This window comes from Spea bombifrons, chromosome 1, assembly GCF_027358695.1.
Source record: "Spea bombifrons isolate aSpeBom1 chromosome 1, aSpeBom1.2.pri, whole genome shotgun sequence".
NCBI lineage: Eukaryota > Metazoa > Chordata > Amphibia > Anura > Pelobatidae > Spea > Spea bombifrons.
Window position 1 is genome coordinate 98,331,179 of NC_071087.1, and position 17,415 is coordinate 98,348,593.

The window sequence follows — 17,415 nt, forward strand, 5'->3', positions numbered from 1 at the left end:
TTCAGTCTCTGGTTCATATATATATATATATATATATATATATATATATATATATTTATATATATATGAATTGTGGGTTGTTTCATATACTCCAGGTGGAGTATAGTTTACACAGTTCATCTGAGTTGCAGGTTAATTGTGTGTGTGTCTATATGTGTATATTTATGTATACACAGACACATGCATATAGCAATTTTTCCCAGGTTCATGTTCAAAATAGTGGCATCTTAAGCACTTAATTATCAACTCCATCACAAAGTAAAGTTGATAGTCTGATCCTTTGCACACATTTAAACGTTTTACAGTTTGTCTAGAGTATTTTGTCTTTTTACATTTGTATGGTCACTTTGTTTTCTGTAAAATGCATATTTATGCATTACAAACCCATAGACTATAATGTAAAATTGTACATATTCTGTTAACATTTACTAATTCTTCATGTATAAAGTATGTTGTCTTATTTATGATTTGTTTACATGATGTATAGTTTTTTAAGTATTTTAGTAATTTGACAAACATTGTACTAGTTAGCTCTAACGCAGGTCAGTCTGCATGTAATAAATAGGTTGCTTTTTTGCAGTCTGATTTTTTTTTTTTACCACAGTTATTTGCTATTATTCATATTTAAAACACCATCATAAGGACGAAATATTGAAGTTTTGTATTTAACATATTTGTTGGAAATAGGATCTCACAAAAAATGAATAGATAAAAACAAGGTATCTTTCATGTTCACTCAATAAACCTTTTATAGAGCTTATTTAATGTTCCCAATAATCTAATGTTCCATTTGTTGAACTTTGGGTTTGAATATTATATTGCACAAGTATGTTTAATATGAGGAATAAAAATCGTTCCCCTACTAAACTACAGTGTTTTAATGTAGAAAGCGAGGGTTCATGATTCAGGTCCGTTTTGATGCTATTACATAGAGGCGTACTTGGGGACCTTTTGGTTATGACCCGGTATCTCCTCTGGCCATTCCCATTCCTACTCTCAGCCCATTTAAGTGTGCCTAGCCCCACACCATGCACAGCCACAGAGGGGTCCAGGTGGCCCAACCAGGAAGTTTTTGGGAGTGTATTGGCAGTGGGAAATTCCTGCCATGGTCATTCCTTTTTCTTTTTCAGCCAGCTTTGACTCATATAGCTTTATAAAGTATCAGGCTTATTTTTTTTTTGAAGAATTGTATGCTAGATAAGTAACAACTTTTGGATTTAAAGCAGTAGGACGGGTGCACATGGTCTGCAGAAAAGGGCTTAAGTTACCAACCACCTACCATGTTACATGGTGGTATATTAAGGGGCCCTGTTTTTTTCTGTAGTGTAAGTTCTTGAACTGATTGGCAGGCATCTTGCTTGTTTAGCAGTACTTGTCAGATTTCCCTTGACCACTTCATGACCATGGATGTAGGTGATGCGTAACCAAAAAATGGTCCTTAAGGACCAAGAACATATCGCCTTGGGCCAAAGTTTTGGTCCAAATCTGTCAGATACAATGTGACAGCACTGTCACTGAGCAAAGTACATTCAACGGGGATTTGAAGGAAAGCAAGGCATCCCCTTGATGTGGCAAGGACTCAAGGTCCATAGATACCCCATTTGGGTCTACTGCCAAAGTATGTCACTGACTGACTGTACAATGTGCTGTCATGGGGCTGCAAGTAGCAGTTAGATAGAGTTTCATACAACTCCTCTGATTTCTATACAGGGAAACCCCGTGATGGCACTTCAGGTGACGTCACCAGTAACATATCCCATATGATGACATATGGTGAAAGTCACCTTGGTACAAAAGTGCTGCCTCCACAGAGTTAACTAAATGTTGCTACACACTGGGATATGACATTGTATCCAAGCATTCGTTTCTTAAAGGAACACTATGCCTTTTATTGTACTGGAGACCCCAACCGTGGAGGCGATGGCAACTGGAGGTACTGTCCTAAGTCGGGCCTCACAAGTAATTACATCACTGGTGACATCAGAGGTGTTCCCATGAACTAATAGAGATCATCGGGGTCAAAGTGGATCTCTATACATTGTGCACTGCTCTCTGATAAAATCATATACATTATATGGACAAAAGTGTTGGGACACCTGACCATTACACCAACAGGGACTTTTAGAACATTGCATTCTAAATACATAGAAATGTATCTGGTCCCCTCTTTGCAGCTATAAACAGCTCCCACAACTTAACTCACCCAACCTGGGCATTTTATTAAAATTGCAGGAAGAATGGCTGGAGGTAAGAACAGGGGCCAAGCCAATTGTCAGTTTTGATATAGTTACATTTAGGTGACAATCCTCTATACAGCTTACACTTTTAAGAGGGAGACCTATTTGTTTTATTCAAGATAAGCTAACCCTTTAGCCCTAAGTCCCCTTAGGCAAGAATGCCATTAGGAGGTACAGGTACCTCCTGACTTTGTTGCAGCGGCAGAGGGCATCTCCTTGTTATACAGGAAATCTCTCGACAGCCCAGACTCTTCCTTGTTGACAGAGGCCAGCATCTCTGGCTTCTTGGCGCTGGTAGTGTGCAAGGATTGGACATTCACTTCCCGTAGGTGTCACTGGAAGTTCACTTGAGGACAAGCCTCCGCAGGATCTTTCTAGGGCCTGGTGGGTTCTTCCATTGCTCCTCCTGCTGGCTGATCTAAATGGAGGGCTATGGAGCTCTACTTGATGATGACAGTGTGATCATTACAAATAGATCAGGAGGAGAGGGAGAAAAAAAAATGGGGTGCCCAGTGAAGTCATATCGACAAATATATATATATTTTTTTTTCTAAAATTGTGTCAATTATCCCTTCCACTAAATGTGTATATATACACACCACCAAGCGCGTTAAGTCAATTGTAAGCATCAAAAACCATACATATGGTATATATGTAAAGCATACATGGGCTCTCTGGAACAAAATAGAATATGTCCATTGGGGAATTATCGTAATCAGGAGATTCTGGATAAAACTGGGTCATTGTTCAACTGTGGCTTTTTCTCCTCTTATCTGTTTTATGTATATCTATGATTTTTTTAAACAAAAAACTCTACATCTAAACAAGTATAAATGTGAGTAGGTACATCAAATATAGAGAAGGGGAATAATGGTTTAAGCACACAGTTTCTTCTAAATAGACATTGTTAGTGCATTAATTACTAAAAGAAACAAACAAAAAAAATTATTATACACACACACACACACACACACACACACACACACACAGGTATATTATGCTCATTAATGAAAGACTGCAGTTAGCACCCTTATGCAAGTGATTAACTTTATTATGTATATGGTCCAGCTTCCATAATAAGATCAAGATTTGTACTGCAGTGACACGAATCAGAACACCAGCTTTAAATATACAAATTGGAAAGCTCATATTGCTAGAATTACATTGAATGCAAGAAAAATCTTATTCAAGAAAGAGACCTCAATGCAGAGATAGACTGTCTTCACAGCTGTACTGTCAGCATGCGGAGATAAGGCCATGACCGGGCAGCCACTGACCCACATGCCTGGTTTAATGATTAATATTGGTATACATTCTCTCAAAATGCAAGTACTATGCACAATATTAAGGAAATGGAAGCAGTTTTTTTTTTAATATTTCAAGTTTGACAGCCTTTAACTTTATGAAACAAATGTCTTCCGGTTTATGGTGTGTAAGGTGGTGGCTGAGACTCTGCTACAATTTTCTCATAGGCAGGAGGAGCACCAGGTACCTGCAGACAAAAAAAATGAAACACTTATTTTGTAATGAGTTTACGCATTGTATAATTTGTGCAAAATAGTTACAGGTGATATAAGTAGTATGAGATGGGCCAAACAGTAACCCCTAAGAGACAGGTTTACTTGTAGTACATTCAGAATACACACCCAAACTCTATAAGTTTTTCAGACAAACAGAGCGTTATTTGGAAACCATACTATCATGTCATGCTTGTTTAGTATAAATAATATCTAAAAAACTGGAGAAGAAGGGGGGGGGTCAAATTAGTTTGTATGTTTTGGAAATTAAAGGGCCAAAACACTGCCTTCCGGACATCTCCATGACGTGATGTATTTACTGCCAGCCAGCTCCAACATTGGACTTGGCCAAAGCCAGTTACAAACAACATTGGTATGCTGGTAGGGGGCTCCATGAGACACTGGAGTGTCCCTTTAAATACAGTATACATTTTAATAGGTGCCTGCAGATCTCACAGTGATTATGAAGTTATGTGCGACTAGCTGCAGGGAGAATATCTATTATCATGGGGCAAAGAGAATCACAAGAAGGAGCAGGGGCATTGTTGGGCAGCTCAAGTGCACTCCTGACTCTGCACACAAAATAAATAAATAAAAAAAAGCGGTCACCGTCACCCTGGGACCACATGTTACACTAAGTGACATTGGAGTCTATCCACTAAAGAGATAGTTAACTTGAGAGTTGTGGACTCAACTGCTTCACTTCAATATTCCTCATGAAGGATCAACACGGACAACAGTCTCCTACATGAAGGCCTGAGCTCACACTGTATAATGAATAATTTAATATGGGAAGTCACTGGCTTAATGGTACATTATACAGGCCCAGCCAAGCTTCTCCAACAGTAGAAGCTTATTGGTAATTGTCCTTCAGAACGCATTGTGAATTTAAGGAGCTGGGAAAAAAAAAAAAAAAAAAAAAAAAAAAACATGCAAACAGACCACTCTCCTTTAGTAAATAAATCCTATGATCTGAACTAATAGGAAACGGCTAGAGCTAATCTGCCTGGCACCCGCTACAGCCAGCAACACCCATCCCTGCCACAAACAAGCCCTGAAAGAAGCAAGTATATAAGTCATTTATGCACCAATATTATGTAATGTGTTCACATATCACTCATTGCTAAAGGGTTTAAAAACGAATGATGGCATAGTATTTATGGTTATATTAAAAGGCTGTGTATGTGAAAACATTACACAACGTGCAAGATTAGGCGTTCTACTGTAGTACATTTGACATTTTCAGGTAGAAGGTTATGTACATGGGAACATTTTTCAGGTGTATTAAATTTAATCTGCTGCATATCAAAAATGACCACTCATGGGTAGAGGCCCCTGAAATACAGATACATTTATGAAACGATCCCTCCCATGGGAAATAAAGCTGATGTGCTAGATTGTCAGATGTAACCGAGTAAGCAAGGCTACATTTGAGGCTCTCTCAAGACCAAACAACTTGACTCTACCTCACATGTCTCCACTCTTGTTGAGTTGGGCCAGTCAAGGCAGGCTCAAGTCAACACCACCTTGCCCAGCTATAATTGCATGTGGTACACACTGGAGATATACAATATAAATGTAGCTATGTACCGTCATGCAACTGCATGACTTAACTTGGGCTTGACCTAGAATGGGTTAAGAGATTTGACTGCTTGGCTCAGATCATTAACATGTGTTCACACCTTTCCCTTTGGAGCCAGAGCCCAATATAGATCTTGCTGACACATGCTGGGTATTGTCACCTTTGATAGGAAGAAGATGTTACCTGTGAAAGGGTGAAGGGCCAGACATCCTGGCTATGTCTCCCTGGTAGGTGGAGACAGAGTATAATTATTTAAGAAATAATGTCTAAAATATGATGGGTGCATAACTTTGGGCCCCAGCATACATTGCACCACTATGCCTGCGATGTGCTGGTTTCAGGGAGACCAGACACGCCATAACATAACAGGACTTATGTGAAAGTTTCATTTTGCCAACTGATACAGGTGTGGAGTTCGGTATGAAAAATGACTAGGACCAGAGAATTATGATGATCCTGCTGTCAAAATTATGCCAAGCTCAGCAGGCATCACATGGAGTAATTTGTTTATGTACTTGCATTTAAGTCTATATCTCTTTTTATATACATTTTTGTATAACAGCACTGTGACCCATTTTATACTCAGATTAAATATTTGTTATTAGTTCTGTCTTTGTTCTCTAATCAAATTCAGCCTTTTTTATATATCACATTACTAAGGGGTCAGCTATATAGATATCTTAGTCAGTAAGAGGATTGTGTGTATATCGCAGTCCTATTGTTTTTGGGTAACCCAAGATGCCCGATTTTAAAGCTCTGGCAGCGGCAGCATGTTTTACACTGGGAGTGTTGGGGGGTGAGTGGTTGGTGGTGGTTGCTTGGTGCCTTGTCTGAAAAGTGACAAACGCACCAGAAGTCTGGTTGGCGTTCAACCCTTTTTACACCCATACTCCGATGTCACGGCTCGACCGATAGCCCTGTCCGTGACACTTACCACATTGGTTAGGGTGCTGTACTCCTTTAATGGCACTTTAACTTCTTCATTTCCCCGTGATCCTCCAAGCAAGTTTCTGATTGCTGCTGGTGTAAATGTTTGATTCTGTGAAATAGAATTAAAAATAAAACACCACATTGGAGGTTATAGGAACCATTAAGAGTTAAAGATCATAAATACAAGCTTCTGGGCAATTGAAGACGGTAATATAAAATGAGCACATTCCATTACCATGGCTATATGGCTTTTATTTATTGAAATTACAGCTGGCCAGTATGCCATAATAGGTATGTAAAGTGTCCTTATGTTTCTAAAATGACAGGGCACTCTGGTCACCAATATTTATTTACCCAACTATGAGCTTCAACCCAACTTTAAAAAACATTTTAAGTTGGAGAGACAGCCACATCAAGCGAGCTTTGTATCAACCCAGATGACCTGCATGTTTCACGTAAGGAAATTCCATGAAGATCATGCATCATGTTGGGTCAGTTCACCCCTTCCTCGCAAGATTGGCAACGATAAACAACCCTGAAAATAGTTAAATACCAGCTCCATGTTTCAGTGTCATTTTGTTCAAACAGCACTTGTTTGTGGGGTCTTAACCCTAATATTTTTTGTTTGGCGCCCACCCATAACATTCATATCAACAACCTTGAAAAAAAAACAACTTTAATATGAACACTAAATTAAATCAACTTAGAATCTCCATTTGCTAGAGAGAGACCTACGCAGCACACGGGTCACACACAGGAGAGAGCTGGCTTCCAAAAGGGCCCTGGGACTGGTGGTCTAAAAGGAAGTTTCCTGTATCCCGAAAGGCCAGTGGAATCCAGCGTACCGAGGAGACAATTTACAATGCCATGTACACAGCACACGTGTAGTTGAAGGTTTAAGTTTCCAAGGTGTTAAATGAGCTTTTAATACCGTAATTTGATATTTTATTAATCTGATTACATGGAACTCACTGGCGTCACAATATGTGCACAATCATTAAGACCTTACCCCAAGTATTTTGTAACCATTCCGCCTTTTAAAGTACCAACATCCAACGATGAAGACAACAGCAGCTACAACAGCAAGGATGGCTATGCCAGCAGCCCTAAAATAATCAACATAGTTGGTTATCACAAGTTTTTAGTTTTTTTCATTTCAAATAGTTATTGTGTATCCTTGTGGAAAGGGCAGCATATCACCTTGAAATCTGCTCTCACAGGGTTAATGCACTTAAAGAGGAGTCAGAAGAAAAGTTTGCAGGGGAGTTGTGTGTTCACCTCAATAACAACACTAGGCATTATGAAGTGCAAACCCTAGCAATTTATGCATGCAAAAGGCCTGCATAATGCATTGGTCACAGAGGATGCTTTTCAAGAAATTTCACCTTATAGAGGGCAACCCAGAACATTATGCTAAACTCTCCTGAAAACCCCCACATGAATTAATAAGACCATGGGCTGCCATTACTAGAAGCACTTGTATTAAAGCTCACCCTATTTATAAGCTCTACTTTTGATGCAAAGCCCAGGTGCCCAAAGTCAGAGATTACCAGCAAAACAACATAAGTGGGTGCCTATGGTCTGGAATAACCACCAACCATACCAAGAAAGATGAGCAAACAGGGAATAAAATTGAGGGGGCCATATATTTTAGTAGAAAAATTAAAATAAAAGTCACTCACTCTTCTGAACTTAGACCATGGTGGCCACGGCTCCTTCCAAAGCTGCTGTAAGTCCCCAGTGCGTAAGACGAGTCAGGACGAGGCATTGTAAGAGATCAATCGTAGGCAGCTTCTGCCAAAATAAGTTTTTGTTTGGAACCACCACAAGAAAATGGACTTCTTGTCTCTCCCAAACTCATTCCTAAATATGTTCCCACCCTTTCTAATTAATCCACAAAGATATATTGCCTCATTCACTTAAGAAAAGCATCCAGCAAACCTGGAGAGATATTCCGCTGGACTCCAGTCAGGGCAATAAACACATTTTTGGATGCACTATATTTTGATTTTGCAGACTACAAGTAGTCTTTGTGGTAAATACAGCTTTGCTTCCCGCATGAAACATATTTTGTATGGTAGTGTCTAATTAGTGTCCATTAAAAGGTATATTTGCATTGTACTTTTAACACCCTGTAATTATTTAACAATCAAATACTTTGGTTCAACCAGAGTAATAAATAATATCAGGGTTTATTTACTAAACAGTGGGTCGCATATGAATTGATGGAAAATTTAAGATTTAATCTCATCAAATTACGTATGATGATCGGAGTTAATCCTGCTGGTTTTTCAAGCAAGCATAGGGTAACAAGATGAGCCCATTAGTTCTGGGACCAAATGCTTCCTAAAGGCAGCAGTGTATTTAATACACCCTTGTAATATTTCTTTACAAAAAGCTTCCCTAGTTGATTATGTTACATTTATTTATATAGCTCCAGCTGATTCCCTAGCACTGTTACAATAGGAGCAATGAAAATAAATCACAATTTAAAATGACATCATAACACATATTAACACATACTCAGAGGGAAGGTGAAGAGGGTTTCATTTTATAATTACAGTAAGTATCATTTTATGTGTCTCCAGCTTCTAGAACCTTATTATCCCTGTACTTGGGAGCTTTAAAGAAATGTGGGTTTAAAACACATACATTATACATTATCCTATGTTGCAAGGACCCATAAGCACCATTGTCCCCTTTAACATTCTATAAGGAAATACAGAATAAAACATAATGTCACAAATTGATACCTAGCAGCCCAGTCTCTGTTGTGGTACATTCAAATATATCAGAATTATGAACTGACTCTTTACAAATACTCAAGATGACTATTTGAGCAAAATCAAAAAGAATTCTGTCCTAAATAATATTAATATAATGACCTAATTATATATTTTATAGTATTATTATATTATATATAATTGATTAAAGGCTCTATTTTAATCGTTTTGTACATAATGTATGAGTGATTCAATAAAGCAAACAGTTTACTTTTTAAAGGCTAGAAAAAGGCAAATTTTTGAACAAAAATGAATGGCTGTTTGGCCAACATGCACAAATATATAATTATGAGAAAATTCATTTTAATAAATCAAATAAAGCAATCTAGTTTGTTGTTCAGTTTTTGAATATTTTCATTCTCCAGAGGAAAATTGAGGCAATTGGTTGTGACGGTGCTAAATTAAATACAGATTCGGTAATTACTAAATTATCTATTTGAGAGTAACTGTCCTTACCTCTCACTCAGTGCTGTAGAACTTCAGTACTGGATGCACGCCCTGTTTAACTCCCTTAATCTTTTTGTCTGAATCTTATGACTGTCACGAGTTGAATTCCTAAAAGACCCTTTGATTTCTTTTAATGAGCATGAAAGCAAAGGCAAGCCATCTCATTCCATTAATACCAATTTCACAAAGAATATCATACTGGCTCAAGGAAATTAGCAATACCAAATTTCATTTCACTGAATTAAAGTTGCTGTTCTACCTACTGTGCTGAATTTCACATTTTTATAAGTGAAGCTTAGAGAACACCATCTGTAGGTTTGATGAATGCCCAAACCATTCCTTGAAATAATTATTTAATCACATAAAATAATGTCACACAAAAACAGGCTGTGGTAGGCTGTTGCCACTTAAACTAGTTAACACAGCACACAACTTTGTTTTAACTAGTATCTCTTTTTATTTATCATTTGTTACATTATTTTATGTCAAATACAGTATATATTTATGCATATTAAACTTAATTTAAAAAAAAAAGCCATGATAACCCCATGTTCTTACAAATTTCAACAAAAATGAAGATAAAATTATAGGAACATTGTAAATCCAACAAGATGAAAAGATAAATATGTCCATTTCACAAGTCTGGAGTTTATCTGACATAACTAAAGGCAACATTTAACCATAAGGAGCAAAACTGGCAGATACAACAAATATCAAGACAGTGTACAATTATATCACTGAAGGCTGTATAAAAAGGGCAATGCGGACAAAGCATCCACTTTATTTAGGAATCAGGAAAGCTCTGATGGTCAGGCAACTGCAAGTGAAGAACCAAGTCGCTTAGAACTTGCATGAAATGCAATATCCGCTTTGAATGTGGCTGGTTAACTCCATGGTGCAAAATCTGATGACAATTGAAAGAAATCACATTTTCAGTGTCTGTCACCTCTCCCCCTTCAGCCCATACTAGTCTTACAAAGTTCAAGAACATTTTGAGATAAAATGTTATTGGCAAAACAAGTGATTCTACAATGTGTATCCCACAACTCTAAACATTAGGCAACAAGCCTCATTAACACCCTACACACATTTGTATTCATTTAGAATAATTCTGTGGCAATAGATCTCTTGCACACACACCCCCCCCCGTGGACTGTGGAGGCCTCTTTTGCACCCATGTCAGTTCCAAACTCACATATACATTAAGGGAACTCTCTGTGGTGACTGTTGGCACCCCCCTGGTCCAAGCACCTAACACAGCTGCCTGGCTCATGGTGTTATTGTGTGTGTGTGTATGTGAGCGTATGGTGTTACCATGTGTTAGTGTAAGGTGTTAAGTGTGTGTGTAGGATTAGTGGCCCCTAGGAGAGAGAGAGTTAGTGTATGGTGTTAGATTAGGTTTGCATGATAGTATGCATGTATGTTATGAACGGGGGGAGCTGAAGAGAAAATGCTCCCAGGCAGCACTAACCCTAGGCTCCCCCCTAAATATGCCATTGTATCCCTGGAGTACAATGCAGTGATTCATATGTTGGAGGAGCACAGATCTCAGTTCTTCACTTGAGACCCCTCTTCCTTTGCATGGTGAATTTGAGAGGGGCACAGTACATAGCGGACTTTACTCATGCTGCTCCATACTTCTGGAACTCACTTCTACTTAACCTCCAGCTTTCACCATCTGTCTCGATATTCTAGAAAAACAAGAAAGCTCACTTCTTCATAGAAGTTTACCATTTTTTTAAGCTAGAACCTCACACTAATGCAACTCAGAACACCGCTAATGCAACTTTATCTGAAGATCTGCGTAAATTGTTGGTACTATATAAATCAAAGATTATAATTATAACAGCAGTTATTTTTTTTTTCTTTGAAGGGAGGGTTGCTAATATTGGCCAGGCATTGTAAAACACCTCTTATGAATACACCACTGGTCTTTCTGCAAATTATTTTTCAGCTGCTTTAAGGGTTTATGCTACACATTTTCTGCAGTGCTTCAGCTTTTATTTTTACTGATGTAGAATTGAATACCTTCTGCCATGGGAACATGTCTCTAATTTTCCCAGATGGTAATTTAATACTTATTTATTCAGCTATTAATTCCCTGAGTTGCAGCTACCTTGTTTTTTTTTCACTCTTATGATGGTCATGAGTTTGCATTCCTAAATTCCTTTATCAGCTGGAGGGTGAATTGAGAAGTGGGATCAGTGCAGCTCCTTCAATGACTTTATCTAACCCCTTTGTAGCTTGTGGTGACCAAGGGATGATTAGATTTGGAACTTTCTTCTCCCATTGAAACCCTGACATGTTGCATTAAACACAGGCACATACATTAGGAAATTAGTTCTCTTGTGTACCCTCTACTTTACTGACATGACATCATCACATATTCCCTTGTTGAGAGAAAGAGACTTTTGGGGGTAGAAAAAATGGTTAATAAATGAAAAGAAAATTAGTTGTTTTTTTTTAAACAGAAAATAGTAAGCAACGCCAATAAAAAAAATACAAACAATAATTTCTGATCTATCTCCACACCCCAAAAATAGATATTAACTGCTGTGCTTTTTAACAAATTAGCCCAATGTGATGAAACATAGAATTTGTCTGAAAAGAACCATTTGGCACTGCTTTAACCCCTTAAGGACAGAGGAATATCACATCCTCACAAAACCGGCCTCTATTATAATCAGCAGACGTTTTGTAAAGCTGCCTGTTTTGATTTTTCTAACCTTAAAAGGCAGGGTTGGTTTTGGTACCAATTGGTCCAGGCAGTAGCCTGAGGCGCCTTAATCAGTATACAGGGTTACAATAGGTGTCGGGAGGTGACAGTGTACAAGTTAAACAGTGTATGTGTCAGTGTATGGTGTTTGTGTGTATAGGGGGACTGTCAGTGTACAGTCGGTGACAGTCCTGCTATGAGTTTTCATGTACAATATAAAACTGTGTGGGGTGTCAGTGTACAATGTTAGAGTATGTGTGTGGGGATTTCAGTATATAGTGTTAGTAGCAATCTACAGTGTTAGTTTGTGTGTGTGGGGGGGGGCAGAGTGACATACAGGGAGCAGGGCAGTGAACAATGAAAAAGCTGTACAGAGTAGGGGCAGAATAATCATTTCCTGTGCCTGAGTGTGATGTAACTTGTATACCTGACTCAGCTGCCCTGCATAACCAGTAATTGCACTGCATCCTAGCCTGTATAGCTTCTTCACTGCCTCATCTTGCTAGGCCTTAAAATATTGCTGTCTAGGTAGGAGAATGAGGATGAGAATCTACCTATACATTTTCATTTGCACGGTCTATGTATACCTTGCCCCCAAGGTATACAAATATATATATATATTTGTGTGGTTAAACTAAATGAAAGAGGGGAAATTATAGCAAAAGAGGATAAAACCCTTTGGTCCTTAAGTGCTTTAAAAAAAAAAAAACCTTAGTCCTTAATGGGTTAAATACTCAAACCTTAATAAGTCTTTGGTCTTGTCTAACATTTAGGATAACCATATACATAGCATATGAATTTTTAAATTACCGTATTTGCTCGATTATAAGACAAGGTTTTTTCCAGAGCAAATGCTCTGAAAAATACCCCTCGTCTTATAATCGGGGTCGTCTTCTAATCAGACCCCAAAAAAATGGCTGGGGCCATGCTGCTTACCGGTCGCGAGCAGCGTCTCTTCCGTTAGAAGCAGGAGGACAGGAAGCTTGTAGCTTCCTCACAGAACTCTATCTCCCCCTCCCTCCTCTGGGGGCGGGGCCAGAGAAGTTGCTGGTACAGCCGGTCCCCTGCAGAAGTCTTCGAGTGAGAGATCTGCAGTTCAGGTAAGGGGGTGGGGGAGGGTTTTTGGGTAAGTATGTGTGATTAATGTGTGAAGTATGTGTGATTAATGGAATGAATGAGTATTTAAATGTTTGTGAATGTGTGTTTGTGTGTGATAGCATGGATGTGTAAGGGGGGTGGTGGTGGTAGCATGGCATAGGGAGGCTGTAATCCCACTACTATCATCCCCAGGTTCCAGCATGTACTGGCTGCCTTGGCTTGATAGGAGTGTGATTGCTGTTAGCAGCAATCACACTCCTATCAAGCCAAGGCAGCCAGTACATGCTGGGTTAAAAGGCATATCATGGGGCTGAGTGGCATATAGGGGGTTAAAATGCATTTCTGGACCTCCAGAAATGCATTTTAACCCCCTATATGCCACTCAGCCCCATGATATGCATATATACCTCCAGAAATGCATTTTAACCCCCTATATGCCACTCAGCCCCATGATATGCCTTTTAACCCCCTATATGCCAGAGTGGCATATAGGGGTATAAGGCATATCATGGGGCAGAGTGGCAAATAGGGGGGGTATAAAGCATTTCTGGGGGCAGAGTGGCATAACTGGGGGGGGCAGGTTGGCAAATAAAAGGAAATTAAAAAAATATATTTACATGAATTAATATTTACTGGTAAAACTTTTTTTCCTATAGGGTCGTCTTATATTCAGGCTTTTTGTTTTTTTCCTAAATTAATATTTTGATTTTGGGGGGTCGTCTTATAATCGGGGTCGTCTTATAATCGAGCAAATACGGTAACTTAAAGTGTTATCTTCTACCACTTCTGCTCTGAGACTCTTCCACTTATCCACTATTCTCTCAGTAAAGTAAGTCGTCCTTACAACACATCTGAGCCTCTGGCCCTCTCGTTTTAGACTATGACCTCTTATTCTAACATTTCTCCTCCTTTTGAAATAAAGGTACTTGTACTTTGTTACATTTTTTTGTATTTATATGGTTTTTATCTCTCTGTCTATGCTACTCCAAGCTGTCAAGCGTAGTCTTTCTTGATTCAGATGGGGTCTCCAGAACTGCACAAAACACTATATTTAAGGTCTGACAGAGATCTGGAGAGTGGCAGAGCCTACAACAAATACCTACAACGAATGCCTCTAGCTATACAGCCCAGCAGCCTGCTCGCTGGTAACGAAGCTTTGGTGCATTGCCTGTCCTCAGAAATAATTATGCCCCTCTCTTCTGTTGTCACTCATGGCACAGAACCCTCCATGCTAAATTTTGCCTTTGGATTTTAACATCTCAAGTGCATTTTTACATTTATTGACAGCCGTCACACTCTAAGCCGTTCTTCTACTTTACTGAAATCTTCTTTAAATTTTTATTTTTGTTATTTCCATAATACGTACAAACAAATTAGACATTAAATAGACAGGTACAGCAAAAAATGAAGAAAAGTAACAATTAAAAAGTCTAAATATCATCCTTAGGTGTAAGTTGTATAATACACCGTATGATATCTTAAAAAAAAAAAAAAAAAAAAAAAGCCGGGAATATGTGTTGATTCTTATATTACTCTTATATTATTTAATTTAATAATCCAGTCCTCATATGTAGTTGTTTTTCTTTTCTGTTGTGGACTACTCCATTGCAAGCCTTTCTCCATCTGTAATTGAAATAACACTTGATTTCTCAATTGTGAATATAAAAATGGTTTGCTTTCTTTCCAATTTCTTGCTATCACTACTTTCGTAGCTGCCAGTATATGAATAGTTATTATTTTTATTTTTAATGATAATTCAGGTGGAAATATATGAAGCAGAGCCATTTCTAAAGTTTTATTAATCTTAATATTGCCTATTTTTTCTAGGAGCTCAAAGGCATGCCTCCAAAGAGGCCTTACTTTTATACACGTCCACCATATATGTTTATAATCTCCCCGTTCCTGATTACAACGCCAGCATCTGTCGGAAGAACTTGGGAACATAGATTTTATTTTTGTCGGAGTTAGATACCATAATTAATTTAAAGTAATTCTCTCTAATTGTTATGGAATGAATTAAATTATAAGTATTGTTTATTGCTTTATACCAATCTACTTCTGTAATTTGTTTCGTTGTATCTCTATTCCATTTTGTTATAATTGGTGTTATTGGACTCTCGTCCATTTTGTTGATTATTTCAAATGATTTAGACAATGCTTTTTTTATTTCTTGTTTATTAAACACATTTTGAAGTTTACAATGAAGTTCCTCATCCTCTTTATATCTAGCTTGTAATATAAAGGATTTTATTCTCAGATAGGTGAATATTTCTGAGCTAGGTATATTAAACTCCCTATGTATTTGATCAAACGATTTTATGTTATCTTTAAACAAAATTTCTTTTAGTTCTTCAATTCCCGCATTTTTCCAAATACTTAAATTTATATTAGAAATAATAAGTTCTATGGTATCCAGTTACTTTACTGAAATCATTAGCCATTTGGCACTCAAAGGGTTAAGACAGCAGCTCGAAGCAATTCTGTCACATGTTGGTCAATGTATAACTGCCAGGTAGACAATGAGTTGTGGTTGTGGGGGAGAGAATCTACAAGTGCAATCTGCTATCAAATAACAAGGTGTTTTGGTTTTCTTGTAACAGATACATTTCAGCTGTATAATCCTTTTGCATTAATAAGGAAAACAGTCCAATGAAATATATATCTAAACATAGCGTGCATTTGCTAGCTAATTTACTAGCAAAACATAAATATAAATTTATTCATTTCACATTGTGAATGACAAGGAAAATGGAATAGCTAAAAATGAAACTAAAAAGAAACATTTCTACATGTCATACAGACAATATATTAAATATTCTTTTTTGAGAATTCTACCACCTCCTGGTATTAGCTACTTACTGCACACATTTCGGATTTTACTGCACATATTTGTTAAGTAGGCCATGTGTCCACTAAAGCATTGTATGCAATATATTTTATTAGTTGAGCATCAACATCTCCCATTCTAACAGTTGTGGATGGGACCCCCTTTTTAAGTAAAAATAGATTACACTAAAACCTAGTTTTTAAAAGGGGGCCATCAAGTGCCCTAAAAAATATTTTGTTAGTGTGTGTGTCTGGATGTGTTAGTGTGTATCTGTGTGTGGGTTGCTATCTGAGTGTGTTAGCATGAGTGTCTGGATGTATTAGTGTGTCTGGATGTGTTGTTGGAATTTCTTTATGGGTGTGTTAGTGTGTTTCTTACTGTGAATATGCATGTCTGTGTGTGCGCTTCTTAGTGTAAATGTCTGTGTGTTAGGACTGTGAAGGAGCGACTTGGGAGCTGTGGAGGAAGACATTTAGTTGATGGCAAAACCTGTTCAATTGCTTGTTAACACAAACAGCTACTTCCAGCAGGATAATGCACCATGTCACAAAGCTCATATCATCTCAAACTGGTTTCTTGAACATGACAATGAGTTCGCTGTACTCCAATGGCCCCCACAGTCACCAGATCTCAATCCAATAGAGCACCTTTGGGATGCGGTGGAACGGGAGATGCACACGGATGTGCAGCTGACAAATCTGCCGGAATCTCCGAGGAATGCTCTCAGCACCTTGTAGAAAGTATGCCACAAAGAATGAAGGCAGTTCTGAAGGCAAAAGGGGGTACAACCCGGTACTAGCCAAAGTGTATCTAATAAAGTGGCCAGTGAGTGTATATATATATATATATATATATATATATAGATAGATAGATAGATATATATATAGCCTGTGATAGCATCATTTACTGAAAATAGATTGTGTTCTAGTTTTGGCTCACATGTTACAAAATTGCTTTTCTTTCATTATTTATTTTATACATAGCTACAAACACTAAACAGTATCACAGTTGAACGCTTTTATGGCAGTGTACAGTCTAGACTACAGTTTACCCCAACATCAATACACACATATGATTGGCGCAATAAAATAATAGGGTACCATTGTCTATTACACTTAGTGCTTACCAAGTAAGGCATGTTTTAATGCACGTTAAGTCTGTTTTGCATTGTGGCATTTGTATTATTTAGTTATTGTGGTCAGGGCTGGAGTGACGTAGGTGCAGACGATAGCTGGACATGCATGGCTGCACACTAACATTTATAGCAAGCTCTACTTG

At 38.0% G+C, this 17,415-nt stretch overlaps 1 protein-coding gene across 1 annotated transcript; it reads right to left on the reverse strand.

Moving 5' to 3' along the window:
- Positions 1 to 3,267: 3,267 nt before the first annotated feature.
- MLANA (melan-A) lies at positions 3,268 to 9,546 on the reverse strand. Its single transcript, XM_053456591.1, has 5 exons — positions 9,506 to 9,546; positions 7,949 to 8,060; positions 7,276 to 7,372; positions 6,271 to 6,375; positions 3,268 to 3,729 (listed from the first exon to the last, which is right to left on the reverse strand). Exons 2-5 carry the CDS (start codon positions 8,032 to 8,034, stop codon positions 3,661 to 3,663), a joined length of 357 nt encoding a protein of 118 aa, XP_053312566.1. The 5' UTR covers positions 8,035 to 8,060; positions 9,506 to 9,546; the 3' UTR covers positions 3,268 to 3,660.
- Between the last annotated feature and the right edge of the window lie 7,869 nt (positions 9,547 to 17,415).